Below are 17778 nucleotides of genomic sequence, written 5' to 3' on the forward strand. Positions count from 1 at the left end.
CTCAGTGATCCCTTCATTCATATTTTAAATTCGAGGCAGTGAATTCTGAGCCTGACAAAAGTGCATGAGCAGTCTGCAGCTAACTACATGGCTTCTTTGGAGGACTTGTCAGAAGTTTTCTTATTATTACTATTTCTATTGTATAAAAGAATGCTAAGTAACCCACAAGTATATACTAAAGCACTACAATTTCAAAGAGTTTGTGAGATTTTGAAAAGAATTACAGATACTTGGTATGTTAGCTTTGTGACAAGACTTGAATTTTTTCTTTCTCAGTATTAACAGTCAGCTATTATTTGTTGCAGAAAATTCCAGGTAACCGGTTGTTGACATTTCTTTCCAATTTGCTAAAATTGCAAATGGTGAAATCAGGAAAACGGACATACATATTGAAGACTGGTATACCACAAGGAGGCCGCCTTTCATGTGTGCTTTGTAATTTATATTACTCCCATATGGACAAGACTCACCTCTCAGAATTTATTTCTGATGAAAATTTGTTACTTCGAGCTGTGGATGACTACTTGTTCATCACACCAGACTTAACTACAGCCAACAGGTATTCTTAATCTTTTGTCTAACTTCATACTGTTTTTACACAAAGCTTTTGTTGCTATTGGTGACAGGGTAGTAATTTGTAAATGCTATTAGAGATAATTATTTCAATGAAAGACAGGAAGCAAGTCGTACACTTAGGAATAAAAAGAGAGGTTACTTGAAGGAAAAATTGAATGAGATAAAAACAAATAGTAAGAATAAAAACATTCGAGATTTATATAAAGGTATAAAGGAATTTAAGAACGGATATCAGGCAAGGGTAAGTGTGATCAAGGATGAGAATGGTGACTTGCTTGCAGACTTTTATTCAATCCTGAACAGATGGAAAAACTATTTTGGGCAACTACTAAATGTGCATAGGCCAAATAGAAATGATTGGGACGAAATTCAAATACAAACTGCTGAGCCATTTATACCCCAACCCACACTTTCAGAAGTCGAAATTGCGGTAGAAAATCTGAAAAAGTACAAGTCTCCAGGTATCGATCAAATTCCAGCAGAATTAATACAAGAGGGTGGAAGCGCATTATCTAGCAAAATTTATAACCGTGTACTTGCTATTGGGAAAAAGGAAATTGTACCAGAACAATGGAAGGAGTCCATAATTGTACCTATTTTTAAGAAGGGGGACAAGACTAACTGTGATAACTTTCGAGGAATATCACTTTTGTTGACGTCGTACAAAATTTTGTCCAATATTCTTTTGAGAGATTAACTCCGTACATAGATGAAATTATTGGGGATCATCAGTGCAGTTTTAGGTGTAATAGATCGACTGCTGATCAGAGTCTGAAACGTTAATGTCTGAGCTATCTTGCTCTGTTATAGCAGTTTTAATTAACGAGCTCTTATTGAAATTCATATGTGTTGGTCTTAAGCATCTAGTAATGTAAAAGCTGTAAATAGTGTAAGAACGAGACTGCTGGCCTGAATACAGAAATGTGAAGGGCCAGCAGGACCGGAGACATTAATGTGAGAATAAGCCATATCATACCAAATCATATTGAAATTCATGAACTGGCTGTTCTGGAAGTGTTGCGTGCATGGACGAAATTTGCACTCAGATATTTTATATTTTATCTTAGCAAGTTCTATCGCCATGTTAATTTTTTACATCTGAAATCATTACAGTAGAATTTTGCTTAGTGATTAAACAAAACAAAAAGATAAAAATCCGAAACTTAACTACGTTAAGAACACACTCCAAGCACATAAGCCAGTATACCTACACTAAAATATGTATGTATGTATTTTTTTAGAGAAAGTGAAAAAATGCAATTCTGGGTTTCCTTCTTTGTTGTATCTGCAATTTAAAGCCTGAACAATATGGTCCCTTCGAAACCCTCATTCTTCTAATAAATATTTCGCTTTTGTATCATCACCATAACTTAGTTTCCCAGTAGTGTTAGTTATTTGCCACTTGGATCGCTAGCTGTATGCTCACACATGTTTGTCTGGCAGAAAAAGTGACGAAGTTTCCTAACTGTATGAATACCTATACTGTGCTAATACTATCAGCTACCTTTGCATCACGCTACTACAACTGCTGTCTAGATGGCAGCACCAGTCCGGGAAATTCTGAATATCACCTTATTTATTGTAAATAAAATATATGTACACTTTTACATTTTTCAATCATGAAAGCAGGCTACAATTTACCAGTAATTTACTATAGGAGAGAGTAATCATGTGAAGTGACTTTTCAACTACTAATGAGATAGGACTATTAACAATTTAAGTTTGGAGGTATTTAAATATCAAGCATACCCCTGTATTGGCTCTTTTAAATGCCCCCACTACGAAAAATTTTTGTGAGGTGGCAGTATTTGATATAGGGACATTATTTTTTATCATGAATATTAGATGAAATGGAGTGTCGAATGGTTAAGAATTTACATCGATAATATAGTTGGTTTTCTTGATAGAAAATTGCAAATTTGAACATACATGTGGGATGCCGGTGTACTAGAGTACCATAGAGTTCTTGGTAATTTAAATGCCAGGCCTATTGGCACTACCACTACCAGGGTTAAAGTACAGTCGACTCTCGATGAGTCACAGTATTTAATGCACGAATTTCCGCGAAATGTCGAAAATTGCGAATTATCCGCAAAAATAAAAGTCCAGTAAAAGTTACTCTGATATGTTTAATTACTAAAATACGCTTCAAAATTAAGTGCAAAATGTGAAACAATGCAAAACATTTTGAAACATAATATTATATAGTAAGTACTGCAATGGGATAGAATCTTAAAACAAGAAACACAAGTTTTACAAAATGTCATAAGACACTAGTTTAACAAAAATAATCTGTCATTTTTTTTTTTGTTTCTTAGAGGACTGTTCAAATTTCTTAAGAGGGAAGGAGAGAGCGTAAATCGAGTAGAAACAGAAATGATGTTACTTCGCCCCACTCTCTGCACCCCAAAAAAAGAATCGCGAATTTCCCGCAAAGCAAATTAACCACACGTGAATTATCTGGAATAGACTGTATTAAAATACATACAAATAGTATGTTTCTTGGCTTGTTTGTCGAGTAGTAAACTATTTCAATTATATCCAAAGATAATGGAGACAATTATTGAACAGAGTGTGTACTGTCTTGCATTGTTAATTTATTGCAAGATTCAGTAATGTATCATAAACTTCATTAATTCATTATATACTATATCCCATGGAAAGAAGCCATCTTTACTCATTTGGAATCAGTCTATCAGTATCAACAGTAGTAACTGGTACATACACACCGGGAAGGAGGTGGAGGTGATTCTGAATCATAATATGCATTAATGGAGAAAGTGCCAATGCCTGAAAATCTTTACCTTGTCGTACTCCGGTCTCCGTGGTCGTTCCTCTCCGACGTGTTGTCGAGGTGGGGAGGGGAAACGGGAGTGACGTGACAAGATGGCTGTCGCTTGTGGGTGGGGTGATAATAAGGAACTGTGGTGAAGTTTAAAGGAAAGACTGTTTTAAAGTAACATTTGTTTATTACAGAAATAGCTAACAAAGAAAGTATAACTGTGGTTCCCTCCTAGTCCTGTGGTAGGGGTAACGGGAGAGTCGTGATAGAAATTGATAGTTTAGAAATTCGTCCTGAGGCTTCGATGCGAGGAGAGTTATGAGGGGTGATAGTAAAGTACGACTTGAATGAGAGGGAGGTAGGGGTAACGGGAGTGCCTGGGGAAAATCGGCTTGCTCTCAGGTGTGTTGTGGGGGGGTAGGATAACGAGAGAGATGGAATGAGGTAGGAGGTTAGTTCTCTAGTTCGAAGGATCAACACAGCATGCTGTGCGACTTACCGACTTCGAGAACAAGCTCCTGGCATCGGAGGATCAACACAGCGTACTGTGCGACTTACCGACTTCAGGAGCGGGGAAGGGTGACCTCTATCATCGACGGATCAACAGAGCGCACTCGCGACTTACCGACTCTAGAGGGGAGGCTGAGGAGATGGTTGTGTTTAATCGAACAAGCCGGGATAAGAGCTGGGAGTCGAAGTCAGGATGGTGAGAGATAAGGGTGATCAGGGGAGAGAAGTTTGCGGGTTGGAGGTGGTGGTGATGAGGCTTGTAGCGAGACTAGAATAAAATAAGTTTAGAATACGTAAGAAGTGAGGCTAGTGTAGGAAAGAATACAGGAGACAGGGGCGCAGCTTGGCTCCCTGTTCCCGGAGTGGTGGCCGTGTGCAGACATGTCCGAACAAAAGACAACCATAGCGTAAGCCTGGTTGGGAGACTGGTGCCAGTGACGGAGGTCACGCTAGAGCTACCTCTTTGCCATCTGACAAACGAGTGACTGAAGTTACGGAGATGCGTTATATTTATACCCCTCGGAACAATGGTGGTTGAGGACGCCATTGACGTCACAGTGCCTGGGGGTATTTCTATTGCCAACGTGACTCGTCGCCGCGCGATCTTTGCTTTCTCCCTCACAAGAGGGAAAAAAGCGAGCCAACCTGCTTTCTGAGAGAGAGAAAGCAGCGACTCTAGTTTGCGCGGGTAGGTTTGAACCGTTTAAAGTAGGACGCACGGGCATCGAGAATTGATATACACAACAACCTTTCACTAAAACTGCAATATAATCCTTTATTTTTCACTTTTCACTCACTGCATAGTAATCCTTTGTGTCTCACTTTAAACTGTTTTAGTATTAAAAGTTGAATTTCTCGATTATTTTACTCAGTTTCAAATTTCCTATGCATGGTAATATAAAATGTTACCAATTAATTTAATTAAACTTTCCTTATTGGAGTGTAGTGTAATTCCATTAGAATGTGTTACCATGTTCAAGTGAAATAATGAATTGTCATACTCGTATATTCACACAGCAGACAAAAGAAAGTTTTATGGAAAGTAATTATTATTAATTGCTAATGCATACAGGTTCTTTGAGAGAATGAAAGCAGGATTTCCTGACTACGGATGCAAAATCAACATCAAGAAAACACAAAGTAACCTACCTAACCAGGAATCAATGAGGACAAATGTGGAATTTTGTGGAAACGTGTTGGACTCGACTTTGCAGATTCAAGGAGATTACACACGCTATGAGAACCAAAATATTGCTCACTCATTGACATTGAGAGTAAATAAGAGTCCTGGAAGGTGAGTTTGTATTAATATGACAATAGTATTGTAAAGGATTTAGTGTAACTTATGTCTTTTTTTAAATATGTTTCCCCTCTCCCATACATGGATGTACTGTACTCTGTGATTAGTTCAGGGGCATATGCAGGGGTTTAATGGGTTTGAACCTCCCCTTTGAAGTTTTTGAAAAAAATGACATATTTAGATTTGAGTATTTTTTTTATCTATAATCGTTTCCCCATCTCTAATGTTTCACAAAATCTACATCGACATAAGGCATAGTCCTCCTACCCCTCCTTTAATATCTCTGTGTTTGCTGCTGCAGCACATTCGAATTATAACAATGATATCTTTATTATAGAGAGACCTACCGCCTAGTAACGACCTTATAAGAAAATGAAGCTGACACAATATGGAATTTAACTTGTGAAACATGTTGGAAAGGTTGCTTTGACAGTTCTGCAGTGTAGGTGTTGTTAAATATTCTGCATTGTCGATTTTAAACTCATTTTAAGAGCGGTATTCACCCGTTTGTTAGTTTTTACAATTATCTAGCAAAATGTCGTGTAGTGATTCTCACAAATAATAATAATAATAATTAGTGCTGTTGATCGATCAAAATATTCAATCGATTAATCGATAGATGAATCGAATTTTGATGGATTTGAAAAAATGTTTTAATATACTGTAATACACAATTATTGTTAAATTTAACTTGTGTTCAGTGATAAGCATAAGTATTAAATGTTGTATGTGTATATACCGTATCGTTATATTACAAATCAACTATTTTAATTATTTACTAACATATTTATTATGAGGCCTATAATTTATTGTGTCAATTTTTCTGGGAATTTTTGAGACAAACATACTTACTTCCTGGCTTTTAAAGAACCCGGAGGTTCATTGCCATCCTCACATAAGCCCGCCTAAGCAAGATTAATCCAGTCTCTATCATCGTATTCCACCTCCCTCAAATCCATTTTAATGTTATCTTCCCAGCTACGTCTCGGCCTCCCCAAAGGTCTTTTTCCCTCTGGCCTCCCAACTAACGCACTATATGCATTTTTGGATTCGCCCATATGTGCTACATGCCCTGCCCATCTCAGAGGTCTGGATTTAATGTTCCTAATTATGTCAGGTGAAGAATACAATGCGTGCAGTTCTGTGTTGTGTAACTTTCTCCATTCTCCTGTAACTTCATCCTTGTAACTTCACTTTGAGACAAATATAAATAACAAAATGTATGAAGAGACACCTAGTTAATACTGCTTCATCTATGATTTTAAACATGTGAATGCATTCACATGTTCCGAATTAAGTGCCGTTCTACATTTAGTAACAATGTTTCCTGCATTTCTAAACACGAAAAAACTTTTTTTTCTCTCAAGCACTTCTCCATGATCGTTCAATTTAAATCCAAACATTTCACCGAGTTTACCTCCCAGATTCTTATATGATATAGTGGAGATTACACTTTTCACAGACCACAGAAAACTGATTTTTTTTTCTTTATCAAACTAAATATATAACCTTCATACAAATTCAGTACAGAAACTGCAACTGCAAAAGTACAGCGGTCAAAACAGAAGACTGGTCCCTATTGTAAACGAATTGCCAGATTTTAGAAAGAGAAGAAGATAGTTACTCTCTTCACTTGCACTCAGTGTAGACATGGCTATTTTATAAGGGATGAGAGGGACGAATCCCAGAAAAGTATGTATTTCATATGCTAGGAAGATGAGCTGACAACAAGGTGGAAGTTTTCTTGGAAAACTATAAAACTTAATAAGAGTTTTGCATTGTGTTTCAAATTTCAATAGAGGTAGACTAGGTCACTGTCCTCATATCTCCATCTCTTTCTGAAGTGTTTGTGCAAAGATTTTCCCTATGCTACCTGCTTTGCAGTTAGAAAATAACAGTACTATTGTGCTTTTTAAGTAAGCAATTTCCGAGAGTGAATATTGTCGGAATTTTTAGTATGAGTTTGTATTAACAAAATAATAATTAATGTCAACTACAACCAATTAATTTAAATTGATCGATTAGTCGATTAAATTCCACAACACTAATAATAATAATAATAATAATAATAATATTGCACAACATTTTAAATACCAATAATATAAATTGTAAACAGTTTTAATAATGAACCCCTTCTGTGTACACCACTGAATAAGTTGATGGAATCACATATGCTTCAAGGTACCACACAGTTCACAAGTGTGTAGCTAGGTGCATTGATGTAGAAAGTGATTTTTTTTCATCTGCTGTAAACACAATTTGAATCAGGAAGAAGAATCTGTACTAGATACAAACATATAATCAATCATTTATAAAGGTCGCATTATTTTTTGTGCTCTGTGAAACGAAATAGCAAAAATTCTTTTCCAAGCTATTATAAACAAAAATCTTCTGCTTCTTCAAGAATATGACTTCTAACATTCTGCATTGTACACTTTGTGGCAAGAAGATTGGGCTGCTAACAATTTATAAGTTCCATATGCATATTACTCTGCATTTTCATCTCGTCAAAACTGCCATTCCCCAGATAACACATAATTAAATCATTTTGCTTTTCTGTATTTTGTTTGAGTCTGAAATATGTTGTAAAATCGAATGAAGGGTTGATTTTAGATACATCAGAGTCTCTGAAGAGAGAAATAATATTGAAATTGATAAATACAAAATCATTCGAAGCAAATGTGAACAGGAAAATCACATATTATGCCAATCTGGTATTATCAATTTCAGTAGTGTAGAATGTTATGACACAATGAGGGAATGGTTAAGTCAATTTCCCACAATTACTCACCCCGAGATCACTAAAAAGTACTTTATTTTGAAAATTGACCTAAAATAAATTTCGCGTGTTTACAGTACACTCGGTAGACTGAACTTCGAGAAGTGACACCCTGAAAAACTGTTAACATACGTCCATGTCAAGCTGTTATCTAATATTAATATCATCGTACTTCAACTTGATTGTTAATGCTAGTAAACTTTGCAACACTTGATATAATAGTCAAACAATGTACCATCTAACAAAGCTATCTAATTATTTCTAACTTGTTTCATCACAACATGTAAACAAAAACGAACGACGAAAATGACATCTGTTCTATAAAGAATTATATCAAGTGTCAACTTTTAATGTTTTTAATGTTTTTATTGTTTTATAGGTCTGTTTTACTCAATTATTGTGTTGTGTTTTAACATATTATGAAATAATGACATTGTCCAATTAACAGCTGATTGAGGACACATTAATCACAAGTTCTCCTATAAAACTAGTGTAATTATGATTGTTATTTATATATTGCATTTAACCAGTGTGGCATAATATTAAGTATGTATAAAAGATAACTTTTCAAGATCTGATGATGGCATAGTATGCTGAAAACATTCATCAATAAAATGTAACATAGTTAGTAACACTATATTGTATGATAAGCAATTGACTGTCCCATTCATTCCATACCCAAAATGAACATTGTTTTCAAACTCCTGAATTACTGTACTAGAAAGAACTAGTGATAGTACCAGTACTACAACCAATGCAATCAGCGGCTACACATAATCACTGATACCTTATGGGATCACTTTATTTTTAATCTTTCTCCTTAAAATAGAGAATTAATAAAAATAACTCTGTGAAATAAATACATGGTGAAAGGAGATAGGTGAAAGAATTTGAATGAAATAAGGTTGGCCTATTTATCATATATGAAAAAAAGGGGCCTCATAAAGAAAATTAAGCTCCGGGCCTTTGAAATTGTAAATCAGGCTCTGCCACAGATGATGGGCAATCATATTTTTACAAGACAGCATAATGAGGTGTATTAATAAATGTCATTAAACATTTAAAATAAATAAATTAAAAGTAAAATAAAAAAATGATTTTACTGTACTGGAAGACAAACTTACAACTTATGGTATTGAAAGCAGACACATTTACCCCTACGCAACACACACCTCATGAGGTTCACTGCATTGTATAATCTTTTTGCTGTAATATAATGTATAATAAGTTTTAATTAAACCATCTATGCTTATGTTATAATTGTGAATTTTTACATTTATTAATTTTTCGCTGTAAGAAAAATCCTAATGTAAATAATAGCACGTGACTGAAGTGAGGCTTCATTGGCCACTGTTTGGTGCCATAGATTCTCAGTACGTGTTCCCGCCTACTGTTGTACATTCTGTTTCATGTTAAACATTTCCCGTTACTCGTCAAGTAGGTCTAACCTCACTACTATGCATTCGTTTACGAAACATTTATTTTATAATTACTGTAATTAAATTATTTTTAAGTCTTACGTCTTACAATGGACAGTTGAGGATGCAAAAGCCATACTTCAGTACCACGTGCTTACGTGAACAACTACCAGCTCAAGTGACACCAGCTTGTTACAAGAACAGACTACCTTGGTATTACTGTTGGTATTCATCTGCGTTCATAGTGCATAACAAAATATAAAAGTAGCTTTTCTTTTACATAGCATTTTACATATAAGTAAAGTTAAATGTTTCATCGTATTTAACAACTAGAATTCAATGTTTTATTTTCAAATAATACAAGATTGTGGTTTCCAAATACAAACTATATTTTCTTGCGTCATGTGAGTGTTTCGACTGGGAGCCAATCACGGGTATGATAGCAATGTGCTCATGTTTATATTAGGATTTTTCTTACAGCGAAAACAGTATAGACAGATGACTTTCAATGAACAAACATAGCAGTGTCAAGTACAGTTTGTTTAGATGTGTGAGCCACACGGTAGAACTTTGCATTTCTAACGACCAAGAGTTGGCCCATTCTTTTTGCTGCGAAGTGTATGTGTGTGGGTGTACTTTTAATATAACAGTGATAGTGAAGTCTCTCCTTCTCTTCTCTCCCAGCTGAAAAAACTAGCTAATCATGCTCCTTTTCTTGAGATTCAGATTTTTATAACATTGTAATTAATGAGAAACAGATCTATGCTCACATAATTATTTTATTATTATTATTATTATTATTATTATTATTATTATTATCATCATCATCATCATTCTTTTTACTAAAAGTGAAAAGTAAGAATAATCTTCATAAGTTCCAGTATGACTCCGTGAATCAAGCGAGGTAACTCTATGGTTAAACACTATTTCGTTCAGGAAGCCCCAGGTTTAAATTCCAGGATGTTAGCCAGTCTGATTGGAGTTTTTAGTGGTTTCCTTGATTATGAATAACCAGGAATTTAGTTATCTCAAAAAACAAATGCTGGTTGATTCCCGCTTCCACTACAATAAAGGTACAAATTCACGAGATCTGAATCCATAGTTGTACATGATGGCTAGTAGATGGCAGAAAAATGGAAACCTAATTGTGTATCAACAGTGTCATTCCCAACAGACAGTCGCAATATGACCCCACAGTTAAAGTGACAGTGAAAAGAATTCATTAATCACCCTATGTGTGGATATGTATGTGTTATTTTCATCTACGAAAAGAGAAGTATGTAGCTAATATATTATTGTTTAATAAGTGGAATTAATTCTGTAAAACAATTAAAAAATATGAACATTTCTTCCTTCAATGTGTCTGGAGTAGGATAGGTTTATCTGCTGCATCTATTTCATGAGTAATATGGTAGTCTGTACCCTTGCATTGTAGATTTGTTTCAAATTTTAAATAATATTTTAAAGTGTGACAGTTGGAATTGTTATTGCATACTGTGAAAGTTGACATAGGCTAATTAATGGCTTGCCCTAAGATTGGCGCCATCTTGCTTTCTGGTCTTAGGAATTGGAGTCTCTCGTCATCAATGTTTGTGGAATCATGTGATATATCTATCTCTTTTCCGTTTTTTACATAAATTTGTTGTCTTTTTTATCATTTAAAAATATTTCGTAACAGTAGGTTGTGAAATAATCTTCATCCCTGATAAACCAAAAATTTCAATAATGTTATTCCTCACTAAGAGGAATTCCCAGGAGAAGAGACATATTCTAAAAGGTTTAGTATTGCCACCGTCTGCCTAGAATAATTCTGATTAGATGAAAAAAACGTGTGAATGAACTGCAGATTTGTAACTAAAATTGGCAAGGTCCGGTTGTCCTTACCTGCTTCTGAAATAGGATGTGACTGATGAGCTGCAAAATATATTAGTAGCGTTATTAAGCACAGATGACCTATCTCCACAAAAAATTGCAACTGCTAGTGTTAAAATAGAGCTCCGATTTTACGTAATTACATAATCTATTCTTATATATATGTAGTTAAGAGGAAAGCAAAAATGTCAGCTAATCACACTAGAAAGGTCCTTATTATGAAGTTTTAAGTTACACATTTCGATGTATATACTTTGATGTATGTTAAATATTTTACCTATTTTGATGTACTGTATGTTATGTACAGTCTTAGAAGAAAGTTTTGTCGCACAGATACTTTTTAAGTCCTTCAAAGGAGGCAGTGCGCATGATCAGAGGACAAGTGACCTGTTTCACAAGAGAACAACTAGTTGAGGTAATAAAATTAGTTTGGTTCCGTTGTATGTCTGATCATGTGCAATGTCTCCTTTCTGGAACTTATAAACTATCTGTGTGACAAAAACGTTTTTTAAGACTGTACATATTTTTAAAAAATAAAAAAAAAAAAATTTATTAAATAATGTTTTTGTAAGGAACAAATCCCAATGCAAATCGTGGTTTCATTGTATTGTTTGGTCTATTGTCTGCTACTTAAAATAATTATTAATTGTGCCTTCAAAGAATCAACTGACAATTGATGTATCATAATAAAATGTGCATGTTTATTCTTGTCCTGTTCCTTTCACTATTCACCCCCATTTTGTAGACATACAGTTTTGTTTCCTTTTTCTTGCATGTCAATGGATATGTTACTAATGTAGGGACAGATAGGAAAACAGTATAATAAAGATTACAGTGAAATAAATGTGACAATCAATATGTCTCACAAAATCAGATGTAGCTCTCTTTTCTTACTTCAGAATCAGTGTAAAATAAATCCATCTAATAAAGCTTTGATTTTTGTTACCACATTTTTTTATGTATTACATAATTTATCTACATCTTTTGCCAATACATATTCGTATTATTTTTCAACTTCATATTACATAAAATCCAGGCTCTCCTATAGAGTTCTTTTGTTATGGGACTAATCAAAAGGATGGAAAAAGCCGAATAAAGTAAAATTCTCAAACACAGACACAGTCAGTTTTGAAGTTGTGTTGAGTACCGGTATTGAGAAATTGTTGTATCAACCAATTTCTAGAGATTTATAATTTTGTTGCATTTATTCTACCTGATTATGAAGATTAAACATTTTAGTGGTTTGTTTTTTTATTTTTATTTTTTTTTTTTCATCTTGAAAATGAAATGTATGATGACTAGGGCTAGGATTTTTATGTAATATCAAAACGTGAAATATGTACATATTTATGTAAGAAATATAGGCAATAATGTATTGAAATACGTAATATTAGAAAAATATGCAATATTGAAAACAGACAGGTTTACATTAGGTTGGTATTGAAGCGCTTAATACATGCCAGACATTGTCTTCTTCAATTTTTGTGCTTGCAAAAATGATTAAATCGGCTTAGAGACTGTGGACTTATTTTTCTCACATTATTTTGTTGCGCAGTGTCGTATCAAGTATTTTTCGAGATTCTCGAGATCATTGAATGTCACTGATAAGATAGTATCAGTTTATAAGCTGGAAATGACCTCTACGTCGCAGGGTGTTGGAGGTGCAAATTTCAAGAGTTGGAACTTTCCTGGAATGATATCCGCAGGAGGATCTTGTTCTTCTCCATTCAGGATCTTGTAGACTGCGATGAAAGTTGAATATCCTGGATTTCTTTCCATAATTGCATGGCACTTATTCTGCACCTTTTGTCTGATCAATACAGCTCGACCAAGTTAAGTCTGCTAGCCGAGAGGGGAAGTTGGAGGCAATTCTGTAGTGAAAGGAGGCAGTAACGAGAGGAGACCAGTACAGTCTCATATGACAGTAAAGTTTTCCTACTGCTCTTCAGTTCATAGAGCGGTAACAATTTAAGATGCTTTGAAATAGGCAGTACTTCTACTTCTGCTTGACAGTGAGGTTTGGCGTTCTGATTGGCAAGCATGGAGAAAGTTGCATGAGGGTGAGGCTGGGAGACAGTGTAACTGTTGCCTTTATCTGAAGACAAGGACAAAAAATGCGTGCGCTCCATAGTGTATTTTAAACGATGTGCACACGTTGAAATCTGAGCGTCAAGTGACCTATGTGGCAACTGTGTTTTGCCTCTATGTTCCATCCTGATATCCCCACTCACAGACTTAACTTGGGCAAGCTGTAAGACTATAGCTACTAATTTACTGAAACTAGACGAAATGACAAAACTCTATTGCAGTTTTAAGAATGGATATTGGAAGGGGCGAAATTGGTTAAAAGCAACATATCTCTCTTGTTCAAAGGATTAAGAAACAGTACTGTTAGGTTCCATTGAGCTTTAGTTAGAGAACACCTCTCTCTCACTGTTAGGCTGTATATTGTTAGAGGGGTGGCGGAGAGAAAGAATGAGTGCAAGTTTGCAAGTGTCATTATGACTGCCTTTCCTTTCCAAGAAAAGTCAGTTCTGCCAACTTAAATATTGCGGATATTTTACTTGAAGAAGTAAAGATGATCAAGAACCCCAAATATGTAGTTTGTGTAAAATCAAGCAATAATGCTGTATGTAATATGGGGAAAATATGTAAAATGATATTTCAAAATATATCAGTCCTAGTAACATAATTCGTAAAGGTTTGTAATTTATAGATTGGCAGGTTCAAGGGATTAGAATATGTCATTACTAGGAATCGGATTTGTAGGTTTTTACCTTTTTTTTTCCTTGCTTTTGAACTCCTAATTTCTTCAATACTCTTCCGAATCATGAGTGTAGGAGTCGTATGTGTGAATTCTGTTGAACCTAAAAGAACCTAAATCATTGTTTATAAGCGTTATCCTGTATTTACTGCATTATAAATTGATTTTTTTTTATTTTGAGAGAAATATAAATACATTTCGAGAGAGAGAGATAGGAGAGAACACTCTCAATGTGCCTCAATCTGTAAGGCAAAATCTATACTTAACAGTATGGCTCTCTTGCTTTTCTCAAGACATATATCAGTGACCTAAAATATATTGATTACTTGGAGTTTTCGTCGCTACAACTGAATGATGCAATTGGTGTCATTGACTCGTTTCTACAGAAACAAGTACCAGGATTTGTGGGTGAAGCCATCACATTAAAACTGAAGAAAGTATTGCAGGGGAATCCAGGGTTTGAAAAAATTAAAAATGTGTGCTCCATTCTCCAGAGGGAAAGCTTCAATTGTCAGTTACCGTGGGTACCTGGTGCAGTGGCAGTGATGAAATTTGCACCTATGATATCATGTGCTGTCAAAAGAACCTTTCTGTCCTTCAAATGTATTTTGAGAGACAATAGAAAAAACTTCTCAGTCGAGAATCTTGAAAAGTACCGTATTTGATCATATATTGCAACCAGGAACAGTACCAGTAAATAATGTTGTTTTGTTTGTGTGTTTGTTACTTTTTAAAATAATTCTTTATCAAGTTTGAACAAATGTTATTCAAAAGTTGTGTGTGTACTATACTTTTTATTTATTAAAAATTGAAATAATTATGTAGTTATATCAAGGCAAATTATATTAGATAAAATGTTAATTGTTACAATAATTTATTCAAACTATAAGTAATATTAAAAGGGAAGGAGCAAAAATTTCGAATCTTATAAATTTTGATAAATAGTTTGGTGGTCCAAGTTGCCTTAATAAATAAATATTTATTTTTTAAGAATAACTGTAAGGATACATTGTTAACGATCGGGCAGTTTTTGCGACACCTTTCACAGGTTGGACATAAAACCTAAAAAAACCTATTTCACCTATTCCAAAAACCTAAAATGATCTTTTTAAAAACTTAAAAATCTGGTCCCTAGTTATTACATGCAAATCCAGACCAAATGGTGACGTATAAATGCTCCAAAGTTATAACAGTCAGCAAAAATGCACAATTATGATTATTGTTTACATTTCTTAAATGCTAAATATTTAGTTGCATATTTAAAGGATTTTTCCTAAATATGTATATTTTTCTTAGTGATTATACATAAAATTTCAAACTGGTTTCGCTGTCGTCACCATTAACTTTTTATTTTCCCTTTTCTTCTTTTTAAGGTATGAATTCACTAGAAATTTATGTAATTTTCTATCTTTGAGGACATTCAGTGCCCCTCTTCTTGATAGATTTGTAAGCCATAAGTCCTTGACTTTGGTGTTCATAATTAATGTGCTTTATATTTCAGCTTCCTTCACTATCGGTTGGGCTTATTGTCTTCATTGAAGCTGCATGCATTCTATCTTGATGAGCTGTACAATTCACGCAGAACAGTCCTTACGAACGTATTCCATGCAGCTCTCTTACAAGCATACAGGTTCCATAGCATTATAAAGAATGTGTTTGATCAACGAAACTTGAATCAGAAGTTTCTAGCAGGAGAAGTGAGTTTCTCTGCAGAGAAAATAGCCAAACGAGTCATCAGAGTATCACGATACTCTTGTACAGGTAAGATTGAGTTTCTTGTTGACTTTTAGACACTTGACTAAAGTAATATATTGAAAGGAAAATTTGTGTGTGTTGAGGTTTTTCATTTTCAGATGTTCCAAATTTTTAATTCAAGTTGCAATTAATTGAATATGGTGAATTTTCTAGCTTAAATGTTTGAATTAAACATTTCCATAATGAGTTTTGAGATAGCTGCTTAAATAATTGCAAGAGATATTTCCTGTCTCACAGCAGTGATTCTCCATTAATGCATTTGAATCACCAAATGACCTATATTTTTAATACAAATATTTTTTCAAAGTTAATGCATTAATTGTATTATCGTTCATAATAAAATATGATTTTTAACCCACCAGAGGCTAAGCACGGTTTTTTCGACCTGGCATATACATTTTGGTGAATTACACGATGTTTCTCTTCAATTGGTTATTGCAGTCTTTAGTACCTCTCCCCTACCTTTCTCAGAGTGTGAAACAATAAAAATAAGCACCATTATTGACATGGGTTTGACGTAAATTCTTGTTGAATAAAAGCCTGGCCATTTCCACTGTGTGCAACCTTTGACCTTTTATTAAAACATGTTTTAAATTTGATTATACTTTCTTTCCCATTATTGTGGCTTATTCTGTGACTTAGCAAGCTAATACACTTATCGAAAACTTATCTCCTTGCACTCGCTCTCAGCTGCTTGAAACTTATACATTTAGCGGTACTCGCAGGCTATGATGTGTTTTCAGAGAGTGAGATCTAGTGCATCCAAGAATGTTATGTTTGGCCAGAACCGTAACTGATTCATTATTGAATTGGATTTAATTTAATGGAGGGGGGCACTATGACCTGTTAAGATCTATTGTGCGGACCCTCTGGTGACATATTCCCAAACCCACACCGGCTGACCACACTAAGGTTCTCTGTGTGCCCAGGTTTCGAGCAGGCATCCCCGCTCGTCCTAGGCCAGCACCCTCCATGTGTTGCCAGCCGGCGTTCGGGGAATGCTACGAAATGAAGAAATGGTGACGGAATGATGTAAATGCCTAATTTGGAGAAAAACAAGAGAATCCTGGTACTGATTCATTAAGTGTTGTCCATTTTTTTCGTGTCAGGTAGTGTTCTCAATATAATGGTGGAATTTATTTGATTTTCTTCACTTGCTTGAAGTAAGATGTGTTGGTATGTGTTGTTCCTTTCTTTGCATGCTATTTCGATTTTTGATGCCAGGTCATCAGTAAGGAGCGGATTCCTATGTAATTAAATATTCTTTTTGCATGTGATAAAACACAATTAACAAAGTTACAAATCCCGAACATGAAGTTTCAAGTTTAAAACCCGAATTTTATTTCACATAAAAACAAATATTTTCACAAAAAAATTATGTAAATACATATTTTCAGGAAATCTATTATAAACACATAAATTTGGAGTTTTTTACTTAAATATTTTTTTTACAAGAACTTTTAAATATTTTAAAACTAAATCAACTATATCACTCAGAAGTACGTTATCTTTTTTAAGAATTCTTGGTTGCTTCATGTTTCTATGCACTGTGTGGTGTATCCGTGATCCATTTTCGTAATAGTATCGCCTCAAGTTCTGAGAACTGGTAGGAAGCATTTCAATGTTATTATTAGAGAATAAATTAACATGGACAAGGAGGAGAGATCTTGCAACACACAATTAGGAATGTTTATTGTTCCTGAAGATGATTTCATTCCACACTTTGTTTGTGAAACACAACAGATAAGAGCTCGGGTATGAACATTATTTAATTTAAACAAATCTCTCGTCTCTCGCTCATATCTATCAAGTAAGGCAATATATCTTGTTGTGATTTCCTGTTATCGGGCTTCGTCAATCTTGTCTTTCCTATCAGCAAATCTAAGCTTTTTGTGTGACACCATAAAAAAACTCGAAACATCCACAAACACGTTGTCTGAAACAGTTAGGGAGGTTCGTGCCGTGGGAATTAAACTAGACTCACTACCAGGTTCAGAAATACAAGTACTAAGGGACAAATTC

At 34.6% G+C, this 17778-nt stretch overlaps 1 protein-coding gene across 1 annotated transcript in view; it reads left to right on the forward strand.

Moving 5' to 3' along the window:
- The window catches only part of LOC138705158 (telomerase reverse transcriptase-like), a 75782-nt gene that overhangs the window by 47224 nt on the left and 10780 nt on the right, over window positions 1-17778 (forward strand). The window contains exons 7-9 of the mRNA XM_069833824.1: window positions 306-559; window positions 4941-5162; window positions 15503-15762. Of these exons, the coding sequence (XP_069689925.1) occupies window positions 306-559; window positions 4941-5162; window positions 15503-15762 (736 nt within the window). The remainder of the gene's footprint in view (window positions 1-305; window positions 560-4940; window positions 5163-15502; window positions 15763-17778) is intronic.

Source organism: Periplaneta americana, chromosome 8, assembly GCF_040183065.1.
Source record: "Periplaneta americana isolate PAMFEO1 chromosome 8, P.americana_PAMFEO1_priV1, whole genome shotgun sequence".
Lineage (NCBI taxonomy): Eukaryota > Metazoa > Arthropoda > Insecta > Blattodea > Blattidae > Periplaneta > Periplaneta americana.